Genomic DNA, 23,254 nt, shown 5'->3' with positions numbered 1-23,254 from the left:
ACCAACTAAACATTGGCACTTGCTTAAAACCTCGTCGCTTAGTGCTGACAAAACATTTGTATTTCCGGATTAAGCTCCACCTCTACAAAACGACCCAAAAACTGACCAGGTTTTGAGCCACTGCCACTATACCTGACCAATGTTCTTTGGAGCAAATTGGAAAACATTTTGCTGTGGTGCTTACGCAATTGATGCATATACATTGCTGGTTGTTGTTAACACAGGTCGGTTGTTGAAATATGCATTCATGTGTTATCAAATTCTTTGCTACGTTTTAGGTACCACATATCTGTTTTGTTAGCACTTTGCTTTTATTTTTGTTCCCTCTCCCTCTTTTGCTTTTCTTTTATTCCGGCCAAACGTCTTTCCGTTGGCACATTATTAAATATTATTGTTATTGGGGAGGTAATACAAGAATTCGGTCGAATCAAATCATTATAGTTTTGAGCTTCATCTATGCTAGCTGAGTATGTCGTAAATGATCAAAGTTATTAACTACTTCGTGAATTGAAGCTCATAATTAAAGTAGCTATATTCCTGCAATGGTTTCCAGTATACACAAATTTCTAGTATACCAGAGTGAGCATTGATTATGGACCTAGTAATCAATTTTGATTTGTTTTCAGAAATTCTTGTAATAAAAAGTGTACTTAAAAGCTGGCTAATATATCTTTTATAATAAAGAATTACTAGGTGATATACCAATGTGCATGTAACAACAACATGCCTACTTACTGCAATTATATATGTTCTGTTCTTCATATTTTATTCATTTGTTTGTCTAACGTAAAAATTTAATCTTTCTGCTCAATGTAAATATCACAGTCCTTTTGTTTTTAGCTGATGAACAGATGTGTTCTGCAACTTTCTGTATGGCTTCTCTTGCTGTCGCTGATCAACTTCATGGATTCAGTCGAGGATATCTTTGAATTATGACATAAGGCAGCAAATAATGAAAGGGTTAGTTAATTATGTATCATGTCATTATTTTCATCCGTTTTAGCACCATCTTAGCAACTGCCTTGTTTCCTTTAGATTGCTGTCTCATAGTTTAGGTTGTTGGCAACTAAGCTGATAGTTTGCTTTTTTTGCGGAGGTCAGTATGTTTTAATCACTAATTTCTGCTTTAGGTATTCCGCTTCCACAGCGGTTTTCTGGAGGATAAGAGAGAAAGAACTACAGATTAATGACTTGAAGCTGCAGGTTTTGATAACGGACAGCTTCCTAATTACCTTGAAAATATGAAGGTTCTGAAAGACAACCATGAGCAAGCCAATGTTCCAGATTTTTGCTCATGTAAATATTGCTAGACGTTATTGATGAAAATCAGTCATGTTCATAAAATGAATCAGACTCAAAATACTTGCTGATTACTGGAAGAAAGAATTATCTGAAACTTTTCATAAACATTTTAAATCTGCGCTAGGAGTTTTCATATATCTGTTACAAATTGGAATATATTTTATCTTATGTAAATAGTTCTTTATGTTATATGCCATCATCTTTGTGAAACCCAGTATTCAATGTTTGAGAGTGAAACTCAAATACAACGAGCCTATGCCTAAAATGTATAAAAGCGTGATTTGATTACAAGTCAGCGTTGTTATCGCTTTTTGAGCTCATTTCTTTGGCATTCAGCTTTATTAAACATCTGGTAACAAGCTACGAGCAGTGTTAAATACCTTATCTACCTTTCATAAAATACTTAGATTATTTTGAGGCTGAATTTACATAAAAGTAGGTTTAATTATGAACACTACTGCATGATTTTGCATAATGGCTAAAAGCGATCTGAGAGACTTGATAGCAACGCTTTTTAAGTCTCTCAGACTTTCTCGGTACCCAAAACATTTGTGACGCTACGTAAGATAAACTGAATTTAACTTAAATGATTAGATTTCTAAATACACTCACAAAGCCGAGTTTTAATTATTTACTAAACTTCCTGTCGTTTTAACTTTTTGTTAGCTCATTTCTGTTTGGGGCTTTTTGCTTCGTGTTTGCTATGACCTTCAGCAAACATTTGAACAACTTCAGCAAAATGATTAGAGAAGATAGATCGAGTGATGCCGTTCTTGAATTTGGTCTCTCACATAATTGGCCATATAGTGGTCATCGAGAAATGGGTTGTATTTTTGTATGTGAAAGATTACTCGTACCTCCAAGAAAAAACTTGTTTGAAATACTGGTCGTATCTCTATTCTCTCATATGTTGGGGCACTTCCTTTTAGAGATATTACTGTATACAATGACCCTTAGTTATCAACAAAACTCATAGGATTTATTTGTCACTTTCTATGAGTTCCTCTATTAGGATCACTCTATGTTTAGGCTGCAGTTGTAAGGGGATTCAAAGAGATGAAGGCAGAGTTGGACAAAAGTGCTAAAGAAGATTTAACAAAACTCAAACTCACAGACCAGCTAGAGTTGAAGCAGACGGGTATGAATAACTATAAATGAATATGTTTTCTACTTTCACAAAGGTCTGGCTAAACTGCATGTCTCCTCATGATGCTGGCACAAACTTAATTAGCAAATGACATGTGGTCTCAGCATGTTAGAGTTGGCTGGAAGGTGAATGATTGTAAGGCTAGATATTTGAAAGATAATAACTTAATTTCAGATAGTTGTGATTTTCTACTGCTATCACTGTCTTGCTACCATGATACAATTAAGTTCAAGGACTTCTGGTCAATAGTAGCCAAATAGCTTGCCATTTCATTCAACCGAATATCCAAGAAATAGTAGGAATTGTCTGCTTTTCTTCTCCTTAAAGATGAACCTACACAAAGTCTTGATAGAGTTGATCAGAAAGTATCAGTATTTATTATTGATTTTGGTGTTTGAGGTAATTTGACTTACAGGGATATTTTAACATTAAAATCATTAAAAAATTCATATAAAGAGAGTATAGTTCGCTCAGCAGTTTCATGTGCCGTAAGCAACTGTAATGAGTAATCGAAATATGTACAGATAATTCATGAAGTAGTGAGGTGGCTGAAGGATGTACCGGTTAGAATGCCGAAACATAAACTGGAGTACTCTTGTTCAATTCCAAAGTGAAGAAACTTTTTTCTAACTCTTTTTGCGTGGCTGAGGACAAACGGGTGCACACTGGTCTTATTAAAATCAATATTCTAATAAATGTAGGGTTGTTGTTTAGAATTACATAAAATATTCCATATAACGCAAAAAATCAAGTCGATGCAAGTTTTCAAACTCAAATTGAATAAATATTTTAAAGCTAGATTAAAATAATTTTTTCTGTCTCACTAAACCTAGAAGAGAAAACTACAAAAAATGCTTTGAATTAAACATTTTGAATATGTCAGTAATAAGTGTATAGCACTCTATCAATATTTATATTACGCATTTTAGTATGTGAAAGTGTGGTAATACAAAAAAAAACAATGAACAGTTGTATTAAATTAATACTGAATTATTATATCATTTGCCTGAATTTAGTCAAAACTGTGCTACTACTGTAATAGCTCCATAATTAATCATTTTGGATTCGTGTACCCTCAGTAGTTAGTGAGTGAGAAATAAAATCTGCCATGACTACAATGGCATTAAAGTGAACTCATACAATTTTTGTAAACTTTATCAGAATATATCAGTATATTTCTATAATTTGAGACTGTTTTTGACTTTTCAGGCAATCTAATTGCCGAATTGTTTCTAAATTAAAATTGATATAAAGTGATTCCCAAAAACCGATAAGAAGATAAATCTTGACAATTTTCATAATAATAAGACTACTCATAAACAAATTACAGAAAGTTAAATATTAAATAGCTATTATCTCTGCTCACATGTGCACACAGTTAGACAATTATGATAGTTTTCCATAGTAGTAGTTAAACAAGAACCATTTGTGTTTTATAATGGTAGGGAAGAGTGTTCATATTAGTCAGTACAATATTAGTCTGTAGACCAGAGGCTATTTCCAGCTTGACTGGGTTGATAGATCAGTCTGTCAATCAATCTGCAGGTTTCAGCTGGATCAGGTGAGCTTAGTTAGGCTCTAGCTAGTCTGACAGCTTTTAGCCGTGTATGAGCAACATCATTGACAGGTTAACCTTCAAATCTACTCAACAGGTTGGTTGTACAGGGATGAATTATCTCCGCCTCCTATACGCTCAGGCGAGCGCGACTAGCTCTTTTAACTGTGTGTGATTGGCTGAGGTTTCCTTGCTGATTTGAAAACATCGTTTTACAGCTCCTGTTAGCCGGCGTGCGTGTAACTAGCGTTCGTTATTTTCTTGGAATATTTAAGGTCCTTGAACACAAAGTTGTCGTCAGAATATTCACTTTTAATATTAGACACTGCTGATGGCAGTTGATATTAGTATTATATAACTAATTATTAGTTTATAGTTGTGCATCATTGTATAGCAGCGCTGTCATATTGGCTGAACTCTGAGTGCTTTTATCTTATAAAATAATTGTTTTTCAATGCTCTAGTATCGCTCAGAAAAAATGTAAACTTAATAAAAATGACTTTAATATTACCTACAGAGGAATGTGAAGATGGTGATAAAACTGGAATCATGAATTCTATGAGCTAATATCTTTCTTCCAAGTGCAATATTTCTGTGTAAAATATTGAACTGTTGTTACTTACATATACACTCTATATTCTACAGTTGAGAGAAGAGATATTGAGATAGAAGTTATCTCATCCCGTGATATTATCGTTGAAGAACAAAAAGCTCCACATGTTCAACTCCCCAAGTCCCTCACCAGACTGTCCAGCATACAACTGTCATCCCGTCCCCTCTCCATCTGCCACTATAAGGGTAACACTTATATTGGACTATTGGATAAGACAGTCAGCAGAGTAGACATTGATAATAACATCACCAACAAGTTCATCTCAACCTCCGGTTCAGTAGAGTCTCTCACTTGCTACAAGGACAGGCTCTACAGTCTGTCCCATACTAGTCCTTGTACAGTCAGTGTCTACAGCATAGAAGGGGAACTCATCACCAGCTGGAAGCATCCATTTCATATCTACATCTCTGACATGCTGGTGATTATTAATGACAAGGTTCTTATCGCTGACCCACCCAACAGCAGGATCACTACCTACTCCTTAGATGGTCAGGTTCTACATCATATTCCCTGTCCTCCTCTCACTAATAGCAACCATGTCACCATGTGCTCCCCTGACAGCTCGTCTCTCATCTTATCATCCTACAGACATTCCAAAGTATTTAAAATAGACACGGCCACCCATGAAGTCCTGTGGACTCTCACTGGAGTGAAGAGACCTGAAGGGCTGGTCAGCTATGGTGAATATGTTCTACTGGCTGCACCCAACAACAAGACTATATGCATTATTAATTCTACTACAGGTTAGTTATTATCATGATGCAGGGTTATTATAATATGTATTGCTATTATGCAGGAATACATTATAGTTAAATTGTGTACATGGTTATAAGGAAGCAATGCCAAATCATATTTCATGTACAGTTGAAATATGACTAGCAAAATTGGTTGATAGACTGAGCTCTCGCAAAAAGTAGTCTGAGTTCACATTGTAGGCAAATTTGAATGAAACTGTTTTACAAAAATTATTGATTGGCTCATAACACAAAACTGAAATTTTACAAAATTTGTCATAATTTTTAATGAAAAATAAGATGAAAACTACTAAAGCAGTGTGTTATATTAACAACAAGAAAGTGTGTATCAGTACCTTATCATTATGTAAGATAGCAGTGATGAACTTTATTTTACTGTAGAAATCCTGTACTCTGTTCTTCCTAATCAAGTACTTATGAGTGCACTTGTGAGTGTACTGTGTGTTATAAAATAGCATTCCCAGCTCTTATCACAACTGAGATAAATATAGAGATGCTCGTACCAATCTAGGGGAGGACCTGCTACCCTGCCCTAGTGTCATTCCATGGCACAGTGGTTATTATTGGTTTATGAGAGAGCCAAGTATCTACAGCTTAGAAATTTTCCATAAAATTTTGTGTCAGCTTTGGCTGTGATTCCATGTTTATTTTATGTTTCTATCAAGAAGAACTGCCTGACAGCAGTGTCCATGTAGAGCTAATATTTATTAGTGGAAGTCTGACTGCGTATTTATTATTATATATTGTAGGGAATATAGTCTCTCAGATGGCACATGATGATATAGCTGGAGGTAGTGTGTACTCCTTAGATGTGTCAGGTTCCACCTTACTCCTTCCTAAATATAACAGCAAGGAGGTCATCCTCTACAAGATGAACTATTAATACCAGAGACTACAGTCAATGTCACGAGAATAAAGGTCGTTGTGTAAAGACATGTGGAGATCGATCGAGACATTATTACAAATGACTAGCAGCTGAGTCTCTATTTGAGACTTAACACACTACATAGCCATATGAAAATGCGAGGCGCAACAGAGCTGACTCAAAGGCCAAGTCTTCATAGTCTTACGCTCGGCCATATGCTTCTGAGCCATCCACTTCTGCACCCGTCTCGCTCCCTGGCAGCGCAGCCAACATTCGTAGAAATGCAGCTTTCTCCACTGAGCCGCCATCTACTACGGAGAAATACCGTGCTCGGCAGCACCGCGAGGAGACGCAAAGTGGAAGAAAAGACCAAGAGTAAAAAATAAAAACTATAATTAACCTATAATGTTAGTTTTGTTTTTAGGCCTTCCTTAAATTTTGCTTTAGAAGTATTTTATATATGAATAATAAATCAATGTATTAGGTTGCCAGGTGTTGACTGTAGCCTTGCTAAGCCTTGTTGCTGTTTTCATAAAAAAGAGCATTATATAATGACCCTGGAAAGGAGCCTATGCTGGCAATCAGCCAGATCGACAATAGGACTGGTTGCATGCATTGTCATGGTTCTAATTAGGCTTGAGATGGGAAAGAGAGCTTCGCCATGAACTATTGTTATCATTGCCCCTTTAGTTTCACCTATTCTTACAAAGAAATTCAGAAACATAGTTTTAATAGATAAACAATGGATCGAGTTAAGTTATTGCCAGGGCCATACAAGTACTAATATAATAATTTCAAGACAATTAGGATAATCGCACTGGAATACTAGGATTTGTCTCCCTGGTCGTACAACCTATTTTATTCTTGAGTATGGATATTTATATGAGAATGTTCTCGGTTGTAATCAAATACACTGTGTATATGCAAGTTTTAAGAATTATTTGAGAGTTTCTTAATCAAAGATGTTATATCTTTCTCTTTTAATGTTGTATCACACTTGAAAATTCAACAATCCAAAAATATATTATCCAATAATGAATACATTAGTTCGCCGATTGCTATTGCCTACCACACCACTACAACTGGGCTGATAGATAGAACCAGGGCCTGCTGGCCCTCTAGACTGGTTCCCATATATGCTGCAAGTTCATTCGACAGCACTGTATGGCTATCAAGGGGGAAATGTAAGACTTTGAGCAGGCTATTTCGGCGGTCAGCGCAAAAGTTCAACTTGCAACTTTTGCGACAAGTTGCAAATTGAACTTTCCCAAAATGTACTGTACAAGTGAGGATCATTGTAAAATGGCATGTCGCATGAATGTTTTAAAAGTAATTCTAAAGATTTTAATGAATAAATAATTGTATTGCTAATAAAACTGCATTATTAGCAAAGCAGTTTAATGTAGAGAGAAACCGCCGAGTTCAGCGTCACAAGTTTTTTGCTGTGCAAGATTATCACCAGGCTTAAGCCTGGTTCCTATATCGATTGCGATACTCCGGCGGTAACTTGCGCAGCAAACTTTTGCGACGTTAGGCTCGGAGGCGTATGTTCACATAAAAGATGCATTGCTAAACATAATCGCGTAATCGAATAAAATGTTCGCTAGCCATGTCGTTTCTATAATGGTGACCTTCACCCGTACATCGCGTTTCAGGAAGGTTTTGCCAGCAGCCTTTTGCGAAATTTGAACAGCGCAAAACTATTGCGATGCCGCCGGCAACTACCGGTGGTACCCGTACTCGTGTAGAGCTAAGCAAAAGACAGAAGAATTCATTGAGAGCATCAATCAGAGGACAAACAACTAACAAGCAAACAACTAAACAACTAACAAGCAAGCAACTAACAAGCAAACAACTAACAAGTCAACAACTAACAAGTAAATAACTAACAAGCAAACAACTAACAAGCAAATAACTAGCAAGCAGACAACTAACAAGCGAATAACTAACAATCAGACAACTAACAAGCAAACAACTAACAAGCAAATAACTAGCAAGCAACTAACAAGCAAACAACTAACAAGCAAACAACTAACAAGCCAACAACTAACAAGTAAATAACTAACAAGCAAACAATTAACAAGCAAATAACTAACAAGCAGACAACTAACAAGCAATTAACTAACAATCAGACAACTAACAAGCAAACAACTAACAAGCAAATAACTAACAAGCAGACAACTAACAAGCAAACAACTAACAAGCAAACAACTAACAAGCAAACAACTAACAAGCAAACAAGTAAATAACTAACAAGCAAACAACTAACAAGCAATCAACTAACAAGCAAGCAATAACTAACAAGCAGACAACTAACAAGCAAACAAATAACAAACAAACAACTAACAAGCAAATAACTAACAAGCAAATAACTAACAAGCAGACAACTAACAAGCAAACAACTAACAAGCAAACAACTAACAAGCAATCAACAAACAAGCAAGCAATAACTAACAAGCAGACAACTAACAAGCAAGCAATAACTAACAAGCAGACAACCAACAAGCAAACAACAAACAAACAGCTAACAAGCAAATAACTAACAAGCAGACAACTAACAAGCAAACAACTAACAAGCAAACAACTAACAAGCAAACAACTAACAAGCAAACAACTAACAAGCAAACAACTATCAAGCAAATAACTAACAAGCAAACTACTAAGAAACAAATAGCTAACAAGCAGACAACTAACAAGCAAACAACTAACAAACAGACAACTAACAAGCAAATAACTAACACGCAGACAACTAACAAGCAAACAACTAACAAGCAAGAAACTAACAAGCGAACAACTAACAAACAAACCACTAACAAGCAAACAACTAACAAGCAAACAAGTAACAAGCAAATAACTAACAAGCAAACAACTAACAAGCAAACAACTAACGAGCAGACAACTATCAAGCAAATAACTAACAAGCAAACTACTAACAAACAAATAGCTAACAAGCAGACAACTAACAAGCAAACAACTAACAAACAAACAACTAACAAGCAAACAACTATCAAGCAAATAACTAACAAGCAAACTACTAACAAACAAATAGCTAACAAGCAGACAACCAACAAGCAAACAACTAACAAGCAAACAACTAACAAGCAAACAACTATCAAGCAAATAACTAACAAGCAAACTACTAACAAACAAATAGCTAACAAGCAGACAACTAACAAGCAAACAACTAACAAGCAAACAACTATTAAGCAAACAACTAACAAGCCAACAACTACCAAGTAAACAACTAACAAGCAAACAACTAACAAGCAAATAACTAACAAGCAGACAACTAACAAGCAATTAACTAACAATCAGACAACTAACAAGCAAACAACTAACAAGCAAATAACTAACAAGCAGACAACTAACAAGCAAACAACTAACAAGCAAACAACTAACAAGTCAACAACTAACAAGTAAATAACTAACAAGCAAACAACTAACAAGCAAATAACTAGCAAGCAGACAACTAACAAGCAAATAACTAACAATCAGACAACTAACAAGCAAACAACTAACAAGCAAATAACTAGCAAGCAACTAACAAGCAAACAACTAACAAGCAAACAACTATCAAGCAAATAACTAACAAGCAAACTACTAACAAACAAATAGCTAACAAGCAGACAACTAACAAGCAAACAACTAACAAGCAAACAACTAACAAGCAAACAACTAACAAGCAAACAACTATCAAGCAAACAACTAACAAGCAAACAACTATCAAGCAAATAACTAACAAGCAAACTACTAACAAGCAAACAACTAACAAACAAACCACTAACAAGCGAACAACTAACAAGCAAACAGCTAACAAGCAAACAAATAACAAGCAAATAGCTAACAAGCAAACTACTAACAAACAAATAGCTAACAAGCAGACAACTAACAAGCAAACAACTAACAAGCAAACAACTAACAAGCAAACAACTAACAAGCAAACAACTAACAAGCAAACAACTAACAAGCAAACAATTAACAAGCAAACAACTAACAAGCAAACAACTATCAAGCAAACAACTAACAAGCAAACAACTATCAAGCAAATAACTAACAAGCAAACTACTAACAAACAAATAGCTAACAAGCAGACAACCTACAAGCAAACAACTAACAAGCAAACAACTAACAAGCAAACAACTAACAAGCAAACAACTATCAAGCAAATAACTAACAAGCAAACTACTAACAAACAAATAGCTAACAAGCAGACAACTAACAAGCAAACAACTAACAAGCAAACAACTAACAAGCCAACAACTAACAAACAAACCACTAACAAGCGAACAACTAACAAGCAAACAGCTAACAAGCAAACAAATAACAAGCAAACAACTAACAAGCAATCAATTAACATGTAATGAACCGATTAACAATCAAACTAACCAGTAGTTCAATTAAATAATTGCTTATAGACTAATCAACTAGCAATGAATAAGAAGATGAGGTCATTAAATAGAGCAATTTTATTGTTATTGTTAACAATAAACTGACTTGAAAAGTTACCTCAAAACTACCCTAGGACACTTTTGTGTTCTTTAGGACAGCCAGTTGTGTTCAGATTGTTGCTTCCGATGAAACAAACATTTTTGTAGCTGCACAATACTATCCACAATGTTTCATGATTTCAGCTCATTTTTACACTGCTGAATTAGTTGATAATAATATCTAAACTACTTTTGTGCAGATCAAAACTTTGCTGGTTGCATTTCGCACAAATGATTCTCAATTTTAGAAATGTGCACACTCATGCAGCACAACCTTTAGCCTAAAGTGAGTCATTCCATATGCCATTGTGAATATGAACTGTTTTTAAATATGTCAAAGTAAACAAGGAACTGTTATTAGCTTGACATGGTTATTAATTATGTCTTTGGTGTTGCTTTAGCATTTTAGCAAAAAACTGAAATGATTTAAAGTTGGAAAATAGACTTTGATATGAACGGAACAATGAAAAGAATTAATAGTTATTGTTGTAACAGAGTCATTACTAATATGATTTTGTAGAATCTTTTTTCTATTGGACACTTGTTTTTACTGGTTTTTAAATATTATAGAACATCAATGTGGTGGTTAAACGGAGGAGGCGTTCAATTAGAGGTTTTATGGCGCAATTCTGCAGATGCAAGTCTAGAGAATATAACACCTGTAAAGAGAAGACCTGATAGAGACCGACACTTCCTTTGCCAGCCAAAGACTCAGAACATACAGAAACTGGAGGTTAATCAGAAAGCAAATCATTATAATAGATAGGGCTCCCCATGGGGTGCGGTTAAGACCGCCTCCGCCTCCCCTGTTCATACACTTGCTAAAATCCCTGAAACTCGGTACCCAACAAAGTCTTTATGTGGAACTCGTAGAGCTGAAGTTGGCATATGAATGACTCTAAGGCATATGTGTCAAACTCAGGCCCGCGGGCCAAATTTGGCCCGCAGTGTGATTATAATTGGCCCGCGAGATCATATCAAATGTGCATTAGAGCTGGCCCGCGGTATATACTGTGCCGCTAATACTACAAATCCCATAATGCTTTGCTAGTATTTTGCCGCGCAGTAAAACCCGGCAAGCGCTCCTTTCTTCTGTTTACAGTCAGTCATCCATGCCTCGGTCGCATCGGACAAATTAATAATTTCACCCTCCACAAAAATGGTCAAACGAAAGATAGACAACAGGACCTTCCAAGACAGGTGGGAGGCAAATTATTTGTTCACGACTATAAAGGACAAACCTGTTTGTCTTGTGTGCGGAGCTAGCGTGGCTGTAATAAAAGAATATAACATAAGAAGACACTATGAAACGAAACATTATGAAAAGTACAAGGACCTGGACCTAGAGCAGAAGCTGCAAAAGGTGGAGGAGATGAAAAGAAGTCTGGCTTGCAGGCAGACCTTGTTCACGAAAGCAAAATCAAAAAGTGAAGCTGCTGTAAAAGCCAGCTTTATTGTGGCAGCAGAGATCGCAAAATCAGCCCGGCCCTTCAGTGAGGGAGAGTTTGTCAAAAAGTGCATGGTCAAAGTTTGCGACATCGTGTGCCCAGATAAGAAGCAAGAATTTTTAAACGTGAGCCTGAGCAGAAATACCGTGGCTGAGCGCGTGTGTGAGCTTTCCACTAATCTACATGAACAACTAATAATACAACAACATAACAACATACTCCCTTGCTGTGGATGAGAGCAGCGACACGTCTGATACTGCCCAGCTGTCAATCTTCATCCGTGGAGTAGACTCGAGCCTGTGCGTCACAGAGGAACTTTTAGGATTAAAATCAATACATGGAACGACCACAGGAAAAGATATCTTTGAATTATGACATAAGGCAGCAAATAATGAAAGGGTTAGTTAATTATGTATCATGTCATTATTTTCATCCGTTTTAGCACCATCTTAGCAACTGCCTTGTTTCCTTTAGATTGCTGTCTCATAGTTTAGGTTGTTGGCAACTAAGCTGATAGTTTGCTTTTTTTGCGGAGGTCAGTATGGTTTAATCAATAATTTCTGCATTTGGTATTCCGTTTCCACAGCCGTGTTCATGAGGATATGAGAGAAAGAACTACAGATTCTTGACTTGAAGCTGCAGGTTTTGATAACGACAGCTTCCTAGATACCTTGAAATTATGAAGGTTCTGCAAGACAATCATGAGTGAGGTAAGTTGTTAAATTTTTACTCAGGTAAATATTGCTACATTTTAATGATGAAAATCAGTCATGTTCATGAATTGAATCAGACTCAAAATATTTGTGGATTACCGGAAGAAAGAATTACTCTGAAATGTTTCATAAACATTTTAAATTTATGTTAGGAGTTTTCATATATCTGTTACAAATGGGAATATCTTTTTTCTTTTATAAATAGTTCTTTATGTTCAATGATGTTATCATTGTGAAACCCAGTAATCATTGTTTGAAAGGAAACTCAAATACAACGAGTCTTTGCCTAAAATGAATAAAAAGCAAATTTTTATTCAAGTTAGTGTAGTTATCGTGCTTTCTCGAGGTCATTTTTCTTGGCATTCACACTATTAAACATTCTGTAATAAGCTACGACATTGTTAAATACCTTATCTAATTTTCATAAAAAGACTGAGATTATTTTAAGGCTGAATTTAGATAAAAATTGGTTTTACTATGGACACTACTGTACGATTTTACGTACTGGCAAATGGTGGTCCGAGAGACTTGATAGCGACGCCTTCAAGTCTCTCAAACTTGTTTGGTACCCAAAACATTTGTGACATTACGTAACAGAAACTGAATTTAACTTAAATTATTAGCTTTCTGAATACACTTACAAAGCCGAGTTTTAATTATTTACTAAACTTACTGTCGTTTTAACTCTTTGTTAGCTCCTTTCTGTTTGGAGCTTTTTGTTTCACATTTGCTATGACCTTCAGCAAAAATTTGAACAACTCTTTCAAAATGATTAGAGAAAGTAAACCGAGCGATGCTGTTCTCGATTTTGGTCTCTCACATATTTGGCCATATAGTGGTTATTGAGAAATGGGTTGTACGCTTGCATGTGAAAATTTTCCTGTATCTCCAAGATGAAACTTGTTCGAAATCCTTATCGCATCTCTATTTCCTCATATGTTGGGTCACTTCCTTTTAGAGATATTATTGTATACGATGACCCTTAGTTATCAACAAAACTCATAGGATTTATTTGTCACTTTCTATGAGTTCCTCTATTAGGATCCCTCTATGTTTAGGCTGCAATTCTAAGAGGATTCAAAGAGTTGAAGGCAGAGTTGGACAGAATTGCTAAAGAATATTTACCAAAAGTCAAACTCACAGAACAGCTACAGTTAGAGCAGATGGGTATGAATAACTATAAATGAATATGTTTTCCACCCTCATAGAAGGCTGGCCACACTGCATGTCTCCTAATGATGCTAACACCCATTTAATTAGCAGATGACATGTGGAGACACTCACTATGTTTCCACCCACTATGTTTCTAGACTTACAATCATTTAGCTTCCAGCCAACCCTAATATACTCAAAGCGTTTCCATGACTCGCATAATCCGTATGATTCACATAATTCGAACGATCTGCAAGTTGAGTTACTTAGCAATCCGTTAGTAGTTACTTACTTAGTTACTTTCAATGAACACCTGGCGATGCACATTTAACACCAGTACTTGACCCCATAGGTCAAGTATTAGCCTAATTAATGACTCTATAAATAGCTAAGCAGTCTTGTCACGCTTAGCTTAGCAACGATCGTTCGGAACGTTGGTGCATTGAGACTGCTGAAATCGAAATAAAAACGACTAAAGCGTGAAAATGTTTTTAATGTAATAGCTAACGATAATCAAATGCGCATTAATCGCAAGTACCGTTTCCATGATTCGCAAGCACGATGGATTCGATAAAGTTTTGCGGACCGCAAAACTCGCTTAGCTTGCGAATTTATGCGAATAGCTTGCGGATTGGCTCTAATTTGCGAATTATGCGGGTCATGGAAACGCAGTGAGTATATTAGGGTTGGTTGGAAGCTAAATGATTGTAAGTCTAGATATTTCATTGAAGATAACTCAATTTCAGATAGTTGTGATTTCTTACTGCTATCACCGTTTTGCTACCACGATATAATTAAGTTCAAGGACTTCTGGTCAAAAGTAGCCAAATAGCTTGCCATTTCATTCAACCGAATATCCAAGAAATAGTAGGAATTGTCTGCTTTTCTTCTCCTTAAAGATGAACTTACACAACGTCTTGATAGATCTGATCAAAAAGTATCAGTATTTATTATTGATTTTGGTGTTTGAGGTAATCTGACTTACAGGGATATTTTAAGATTAAAATCATTAAAACATTCAGATCAAGAGATAGTGCCTTTTTCACACATTTATGGTTCCAAAGAGTCAGACAGAATGGAGCCGAGTAACCCTTCATTATTAACACAATAGCAGATTTCAACTATAGCTACAATAGCAACTAGGGACGTCATTTCATGCACCTTTTCCTTACGATTATTTTAACGGCTTTAAAGTTTTTGTTGATTTCAGCCTTGGAAAGTCTTGGCAGTCGTATTACCCCAAATATCAAAGATAATCGCAAAGGGTAGACAATTACTGATACTTTATTATACAAACTTTATCTTAAAATGTGCTTTTCTTATACGGTTAGGTGATAGACAAAGGTTATTTAACTATAATACATATAAAGACAGTGCGCTCCTGGGTTACGATGTAACTCGTATTTGATATTTTTCCCTTATGATGTCACACACGATGTTTGTTTGTCCCAGCCAGTGAACTTTTTTCACCGCATTATAACAACAAAGCTTACTCTCGAGATTAGAATTTTGCAGTTTGTTTGCTGGGTTGTAGGAACTAGCTTTTACGCCAAACTTTGATACAGCTTAGCGCAGTTGTGTAACTGTAGGTTGCATAAGCAGCTAATCACATAAGACACAGGTAATGCATTCGATGAAAACTTTACCGAGATATAATTGTGTTTCAGGTCTATTTGAAAGACGGTTGATTAATGCCACGGCGGATAAGAGAATGAGATGAAATGACTATCAAAATTGTTGTCTTAACACCCATTATTTTCTAAATCCAGTCTGTAGTATAATCTCAGTCTTTCTTAAATGGTATATACGATATTTAACATTGCTTGTAGCTTGTTACAGGATGTTTTATGGTCTGGATGCCGAGAAAAGAGAACTGAAAAAAACAGGATTGTATCATAAGCTAGCGTTGTTATTGGGTCAATTGTAAGCTAGGTTACGCCACTAAATTAACGATATCCGCTAAATAGCAACGTGTTCTAAATGACATCGCTTTGGACAAAATGCAAATTATTCTCACAACTGTTTGGAATGTTTTTATTGAGGCAATAAACATGAGAAATAGTGTAACCCTAGTGATCAGCATAGTTGATTTAGTATTAGAAAAGCTTCTACTTAAGATGGTGGAAGTTATGGTTTAACTACTCAGTGAGTGTTAGCTCATAATTAAAGTGGCTACATCTGTGTATATGTTTCCAATCGGGGAAGCATAAATTATGCACCTAGTAATTCATTTTTGATTTGTTTTCACAAACGCTTGAAATAAGCAGTGTACTTAATGGCCGGCCTATAATTTTTTTTTATAATAAAGAGTTACTAGGTCATGTACCGATGCGCATGTACCATGAATACGCCAAATTACTACAATCCTATATGTTATAGTTTTCATATTTTCCCTTTATTGGTCTAACGCATTTATGCTTTATGCTCACTGTAAATATTACAGTCCTTCCATTTTAGGTGATGAACTGATATGTTCTGCATCTCTTTGTATGGCTCATTTTTCTGTGGCTGATCTGTTCTACCCAGTTGAGGATATTGAGAATCATGACATAAGGCAGCAAATATTGACAGTGTGAGTTAATTATGTATCATATTGTTACTTTCATCTGTTTTAGCACCATCTTAGCAATTCCCTTGTTTCCTTTAATTTCAGGTTTCTTTGTTTAATTATTTTGCTACTTGCTAATAATTTACTTTTTATTGAGGAGAGTTTTGGTGTTGCATGAATTTCAATACCTAAATATTCAACTTCAGCTAGCAGTTCCTACTAGTTAATCTGAAGTACAAAATCATATATTAAATGATATTATGGTATTGCAAGATATAGAATGCTATTCGCCGAATGCGTCACCTCTCTCCCTCATTTCTGCATTGTTCGTCATAAGTTATACTGGAAATGAGACTGTGTACAGTTAGGAGATAAATATATGGCCAATGAAAAAGTTAAAGTTTAGTAAAATACATATTAAAACTTAGCTTTAGGTATGTGTTTGTGTTTAGTAAGCTGAACTGATTTAAGTTAAATTCAACATCTATGTTATACGTCTGTCTTGAATATAAGAACCCTGTATGGTATGTACTGCTGCCACTGTACATGGTACATTATATTGTTACATTTTATTGCAGATAATAATCACTAAGTGCACTAAAGTTACTGTAGGTAACTATAGTTACTAAGATTCACTCACTATTTTGTTTTTACTTATGATGATTTTTACTGGGTGATTTTGCATTAGATAACAGATTACAGACGAATATCTTTGTCAAAATCAGTAGAAAAAAAACTGGAATGTCTCTTAATCGGATTATTGTTATTAATTATTAATTATGATTATTATTATTAATTAGATTAAATAGTAAATTTTACCATTTCCATTCTATTTTATTAATTACTAATACCTGCTGGTTGCATTCATGATTGGCTTCCGATTGGTGACAATATGGCTTCCTTGACACAAAGAGCTTTTCATATAAGTAAAAACAGATTTTCCCGAGTAAATATACGTATATGCATATGTAATTAATGTAAAAGTAAAAAGATCATTTAAAAGTCAATCAGAATAATTCATTTGGTAGATCATTGTGTAAATATTTGAGGTAAATCTTCTTTCGGTACCGTAAATCCTCATGAAAATGCTGCCTCCGTGTATAAGCCTCACACCAAACTTTAGAGGTTGTCTTTGAGTTACAGCAGTACAGCATATATATAAACTGTACTCATCATTTTCACAGTCATTTAGTTTAAACCATAACTGCCCCAATCTCGAGTAGAAGTTTTGCAAATAGCAAATCAACTATGTTGATCACTAGGGTTACACTATTTTTTATGTTTATTGCCTTATTAAAGATATTGCAAACAGTTTTGAGATAAATTAGCATTTTTTCTCCAAAACAATGTCATTCAGAAGGTAGTGGCTATTAAAGGCTGGTTCACACTACATTGTCATACTTCGGTGTTGATGCCACAATACTTCAGCGATCTTCGATGATAAACATGTTCACCTTATCACAAACCCATCCGCGTTTGCATAAGGAAATAGTTTGTAACATTTGATTTTGAAATTTTCACGAAGAAACCTCTTTGTTTTTGCATGCGGGAATAAAAAACTAGTCCCGCAGCCACTATCATAAATGGATATGAATAGATCATGCTATTCACTACTGTGAATTACCATCACCATAATGGTTCCCACTTTAAAGGCAGTCGTCAATGCTTGGCGAAGTCAAAAAAGTTTAACAGCTGCAAACTTTCCCGACTTGTCTGCGATGCTTCGTCAATGACAACAATTCATCGTTCAATAATCGACGATCGAAAGACAATGACCAAAATGACAAGCCGAGACATGGCAATATAGTGTGAACCAGCCTCTAGCGCATATCATTAATTTTGTAGAATATTCTAGTTTACAATTGACCCAATAACAACGCTAGTTTAGGATAAAATCAGGCTTGTTGAGCTCATTTTTCTCGGCTTTCAGCTTAGTAAACATCCTGTAACAAGCTCAAGCAATGTTAAATAGTTTATCTAGCTTTCAGAAAAGACTGAGATTATTTTGAAGATTGAATTTAGAGAATATTGTGTTTTAAAACACCCATCTCTATAATTCTAGATCGGACTAAACATCACCAACTTCTGTCCCTAAAAAGCTAGGCTATGTCACATATTTACGGACGGAGCTTGTTGTGTCAATTGTGTTGTCAGCGAGACCGATATTGACACACTGTAAAAAGCTTTCATCACTTTGAAAGTTAATTGAACAATCTTTATTTTATTTTGAGTACAAAATCGGAATCAGCTCTCTGATTTACCTAGAAAAGGTAATAAAAGCTGTACGGTGCAGTTCTGGTTTAAGCTTTGATTTGCTGTAAGATACAGTAATTGCTGCTCTAGTAGTTGCCTCTGGTTATTTACAATGTTTACTCCTTTATAGGCTGTCTTCTGGCAGGGCAAGTTGAAACTCTAAACTCTGACATGGTCTGTTGACTGGCATCACTACCTCTGTTACAGCTGATCAACAGATACAGTTTACTGATGATGATGTCACAGTAATTGGCATGGAGGCGCTTGTTAATGATTACGTAAACAGATATGTGTAAGGGAGATTCTATGAGTTTATCAGTGGGCAAGAACCTGTATCGTGTGCTGTCAGAGCTTGGTTATTGACTCGTTAATAAAACTGTATGTTTGACGTTGAGAAGTGTGTCAAAGGTAAGACAGTCACAATGCTTCGGGTTGATCAGTAGCGTGTTAACACATTGTTGTCACTTCCTTCTTGTTGAATTGTGTATAAAATTACGTACAAATTGAAAGTCACACCATATGCTAAAGTTGATGCAGTTGTGAAGTGTGTAATGATTCATGTAGTGGGAATGCCTTTCAGACTTTTTAACAGTCACTCCGTTTAATTGATTACGGTATTTGTTGTGTGAGCCGTAATTCAGGTTAATCATTTATTTCTTTTTTTTGTTCTATTTTTAATTGTTGTAGCTTCAAATTTATTTAATTATTCTTTTTCCACCACTTACCTTATTAGACAATCAAAGAAATGCTCGACTAATTGTTTTTCTGTTTATCAAAATCTTGTTACTTGTATTCGCTTCAATGATTGCACTCTCTGCAAATATATTTCATTATTTATAAGAATATATTATTGTTTCTATTGTGGCTGAAGTAAGATCGTTGATTTTTCATTCGTATGATACCATGCTGAGTAGTTCAGGAACAAATATCGATGTCTATGGTATTTGAACTCACAGCTTCTGGCTTGGTAGACCAACACCCCACCACCTATTACAATCGACTGCCTTGCCATGTTATGGAATAGTTTCTCATTTAGCTATTACACCTGAGGATATCTCGTGGCACACCAGACTGCCAGAGTGTTAGTTCCACCATAATAACAGCAGTATTTGTCATTTTATAGCCACAGTTCAAAGTTTGGAAAAAATCCAGGGCTTGAGATTTGAACTCATCACCTTCAGCTTTATAAACCAGATTGCTAACACATGTACCAGTCCATCATCACCCAGCCTCTTTTAACAACTCTACATGAAGTTTTTACACTTGACACTGTCTCGCAGAGCACTAGACTGTATAGCTATTGGAGTGAACTTTGTACCAGCCGCTCTCACTAATGAGATACACTGACAAGCTTTGCAAGCATCATTAGTATAAAGGTCCGGCCACACGTAACGAATTATTCGTTCAATCTGACCGAATCCACGAATTTCACAGAATTCACAGATTTATTCTGCTGAATATCATAGATTCGTCTGAGCTGTGCATGCACACCGAATTCGTTACCGAAACGCGTTTAATTGGCTAACCAATTTTTTTAGCGAGCACGATTCTAGTAGCTTTGACAAGTGGTATAGTCCAAGACACGTACGACGACCCACAATAAAAGTATGACCGCGATATGACTTGATACATACGATGCAACGGCCTATATGGGCTATTGTTGGTTCTCTCTCGTTGGTTCACCATGACAGGAACTTCTCATCGTGTATCCAGAATTTTCTTTTAGATGTTTTAGAAGCTGTGAATTATTTCTTTTCAATAATAATAATTTCTTTTTATGCAGCAAAAGCTCCGTCGCAAAAACAGTCGCTATCTCTAGCGCATATAGGCAGTTGCATCGTATGTATCAAGTCATATCGCGGTGATACTTTTATTGTGGGTCGTCGTACGTGTCTTGGACTATATCACTTGTCAAAGCTACTAGAATCGTGCTCGCTAAAAAAATTGGTTAGCCAAAAAACGCGTTTCGGTAACGAATTCGGTGTGCATGCACAGCTCAGACGAATCTATGATATTCGGCAGAATAAATCTGTGAATTCTGTGAAATTCGTGGATTCGGTCAGATTGAACGAATAATTCGTTACGTGTGGCCGGACCTTAAGGCTGATGAGCTTGGCAGGTGTCACTAATCAGATACACAGACAGCTTTCACAAGAGCCACTTTGCAAATATTTTGACACGCTACATGTATGTGGGTGCCACCAGTGAATATAGATAAGTTTGGTAGGTGACATTTTTAATATGTAGAAAAGTTATATAGGCTTCAGTAACCAATTGCGTAGACAAGCTGTGCAGGTACTACTATAAATATGCACGTAGAAGCTTTCGGTTTTGCAACAGACCAAAATTTTGCACCAAAGTTTTATGTTTCCCTAGTAAAGTCGGGTTCAGTAATAATAGCCAACTACATGATCAAGTTATTTTAGACTATGTTCCATATTGGTTATTCAACATTTGCAGTTGTCATTTCAATCAGCTTTTCTGCGGTAATTGTTTGGTTGAGTGAATGAGTTCATTGTCATGTCCAAAGCTAGAAGCATTGCCAGAAATAGGCTACAAACAGTGTTAGGATCACTAGATTCTGCATTAGCTATTCAGTAAATCCAACCAGCAACTAATCAGCTCAAACTTAAGGTTCAGAACAAATGCAATCACTGACTTGAACACTTCATTCACAGTGATTCTGCACGGCCAATCAAAGTCCAAACTCATTTGTGAGTTTTTTATAGCTTTTCTCCTCGGACTCTTTTAATTAGTTTTAATGTTTTCTGGTCAGCCACCTCTGACAGTTTTAGGAGAACTACAGTAGCTTTCATCTATATTAAAGAATGCTAAGTTGGATGGGATCTATCAACAGCAGCTAAACAGATAGACATCATCACTAGCTTTAGCCTGAGATCCTTATGACTAATTTAATGATGGCTAAACACTATGCTATGATGACTGAATACTTGCCTTATAGGAAAATGGTTTGATGTTAGCTATGTTCTTTGTGTCAATTCTCAGGTAACCGATAGAGTTATAACTGTTTTGATAGCATTTCACTGTAACTGCAGGTGTAGGAGATTCCTCAAAGTTTGTTAATACACGTCTTACTAATTAAATGCCTATTGAATACCATATTTCTAATGGATATTTCCCTGATGTTGTGTCACGTGAATCCTTAGACAAATTGAAAACCTGAAGCAGGTTTAGCTTTCCTAAAACCAAGTAATAGGTAATTTTCTTCTATGTAATATATATAATGTAAACCTGAAAACAATTGCAAGTTTTGTTTGTACACTAAAGTAGTTTAATACAAATAAATGATTTGTTGAAACTGCTAAAATTCCTGATTCTGAATTTAATTTGACCTGACGGAAAAAAATTAACCTCTTAATAATTAAACTGTTGTCTTCTGTAAAATATCTTGAATGTCATTTTATTCGAAACATTTTCAATAAGGCTTGTCAGCCACACCAACTTTTCTAACTAAAAAGATTTGTTCAAAGCATAAAAATGTTTCATATAGGAATAGCCAAAACAGGTGACTGTATTTTTCATTCACTGCAAAGTTAATGCCTGGGATCTGGAAGTAACAAGTAGATAGTCTTGCTGTCTTCACTTTGATCGTGTACCAGGAGACAATATCTATCGAGCATTCAAAGTGTAACTAAACAAAGATTACCATTGTCTATATATAAATTTGGAAGTTTGTGTGTTTGTGTGTGTGATTTAGTATCCGAGATATAGTTATTAAAATGAAGGATTGAATTATTCGTTTCATGCTGGATTTGATCTTAGACCCTACCATTTTCCAAGCCAACATTGTCCCAATCAAGCGGAGCGAGATTGAATGATTCATTGGGTGACTTATGTTGCTAATTGGGTGAAAATTTGCACACTGTTTTGCATGACGCAATGTCATATTATGCTTGCTCTTGCGGCGTTATTAGTATGTGCTCCAACTAGTCATTGACTACAGGCTAGGCTAATAGCAAATGGAAGGCAACCACATCACCTGTCCCTGTTTATAAGCTGATTTTTAAGACTTGTGCAATGCTTGGCATCCCGCTAGTATCTAGCTGTATATATATATATATATATATATATATATATATATATATATATATGTATATATATATATATATATTGCGTAATCTTTCAAGGATTCAATGAATCATACGCTATTAGTAACTCAACCGAAAAAGCCTAGTGTAATATCACTAAACAAAAACAGAAAGCTTGCTATACATGCAATAAAATTTGTCACTCTAGACTCCCTGATAGCCCAGGCAGGCCTAATTGCACGTTACATATATTTATGTATAAATATATTTATAGCCTGTAAGTATATTTAAAGCCTGTAAGTAACCAGTTTCTGAGCGTACCAGCGTTGAGTGGAGCAGTGAAGCTCTTGTCTTGCTGTGCGACCAC

At 35.7% G+C, this 23,254-nt stretch overlaps 1 protein-coding gene across 1 annotated transcript; it reads left to right on the top strand.

Moving 5' to 3' along the window:
• Positions 1-11,883: 11,883 nt before the first annotated feature.
• Positions 11,884-12,408, top strand: LOC137397205 (general transcription factor II-I repeat domain-containing protein 2-like). The gene has a single exon (XM_068083493.1). The coding sequence runs from the start codon at positions 11,884-11,886 to the stop codon at positions 12,406-12,408; it is 525 nt and encodes a 174-aa protein (XP_067939594.1).
• Positions 12,409-23,254: the final 10,846 nt, after the last annotated feature.

This window comes from Watersipora subatra, chromosome 5, assembly GCF_963576615.1.
Source record: "Watersipora subatra chromosome 5, tzWatSuba1.1, whole genome shotgun sequence".
NCBI classification, from domain to species: Eukaryota; Metazoa; Bryozoa; class Gymnolaemata; order Cheilostomatida; family Watersiporidae; genus Watersipora; species Watersipora subatra.
This window is presented reverse-complemented; position numbering and strand designations above follow the sequence as displayed.

What these genes read in the sequence shown, in the direction of transcription:
- LOC137397205 (XM_068083493.1), top strand. Translation starts at nt 11,884, where the DNA reads ATGGTCAAACGAAAGATAGACAACAGGACCTTCCAAGACAGGTGGGAG.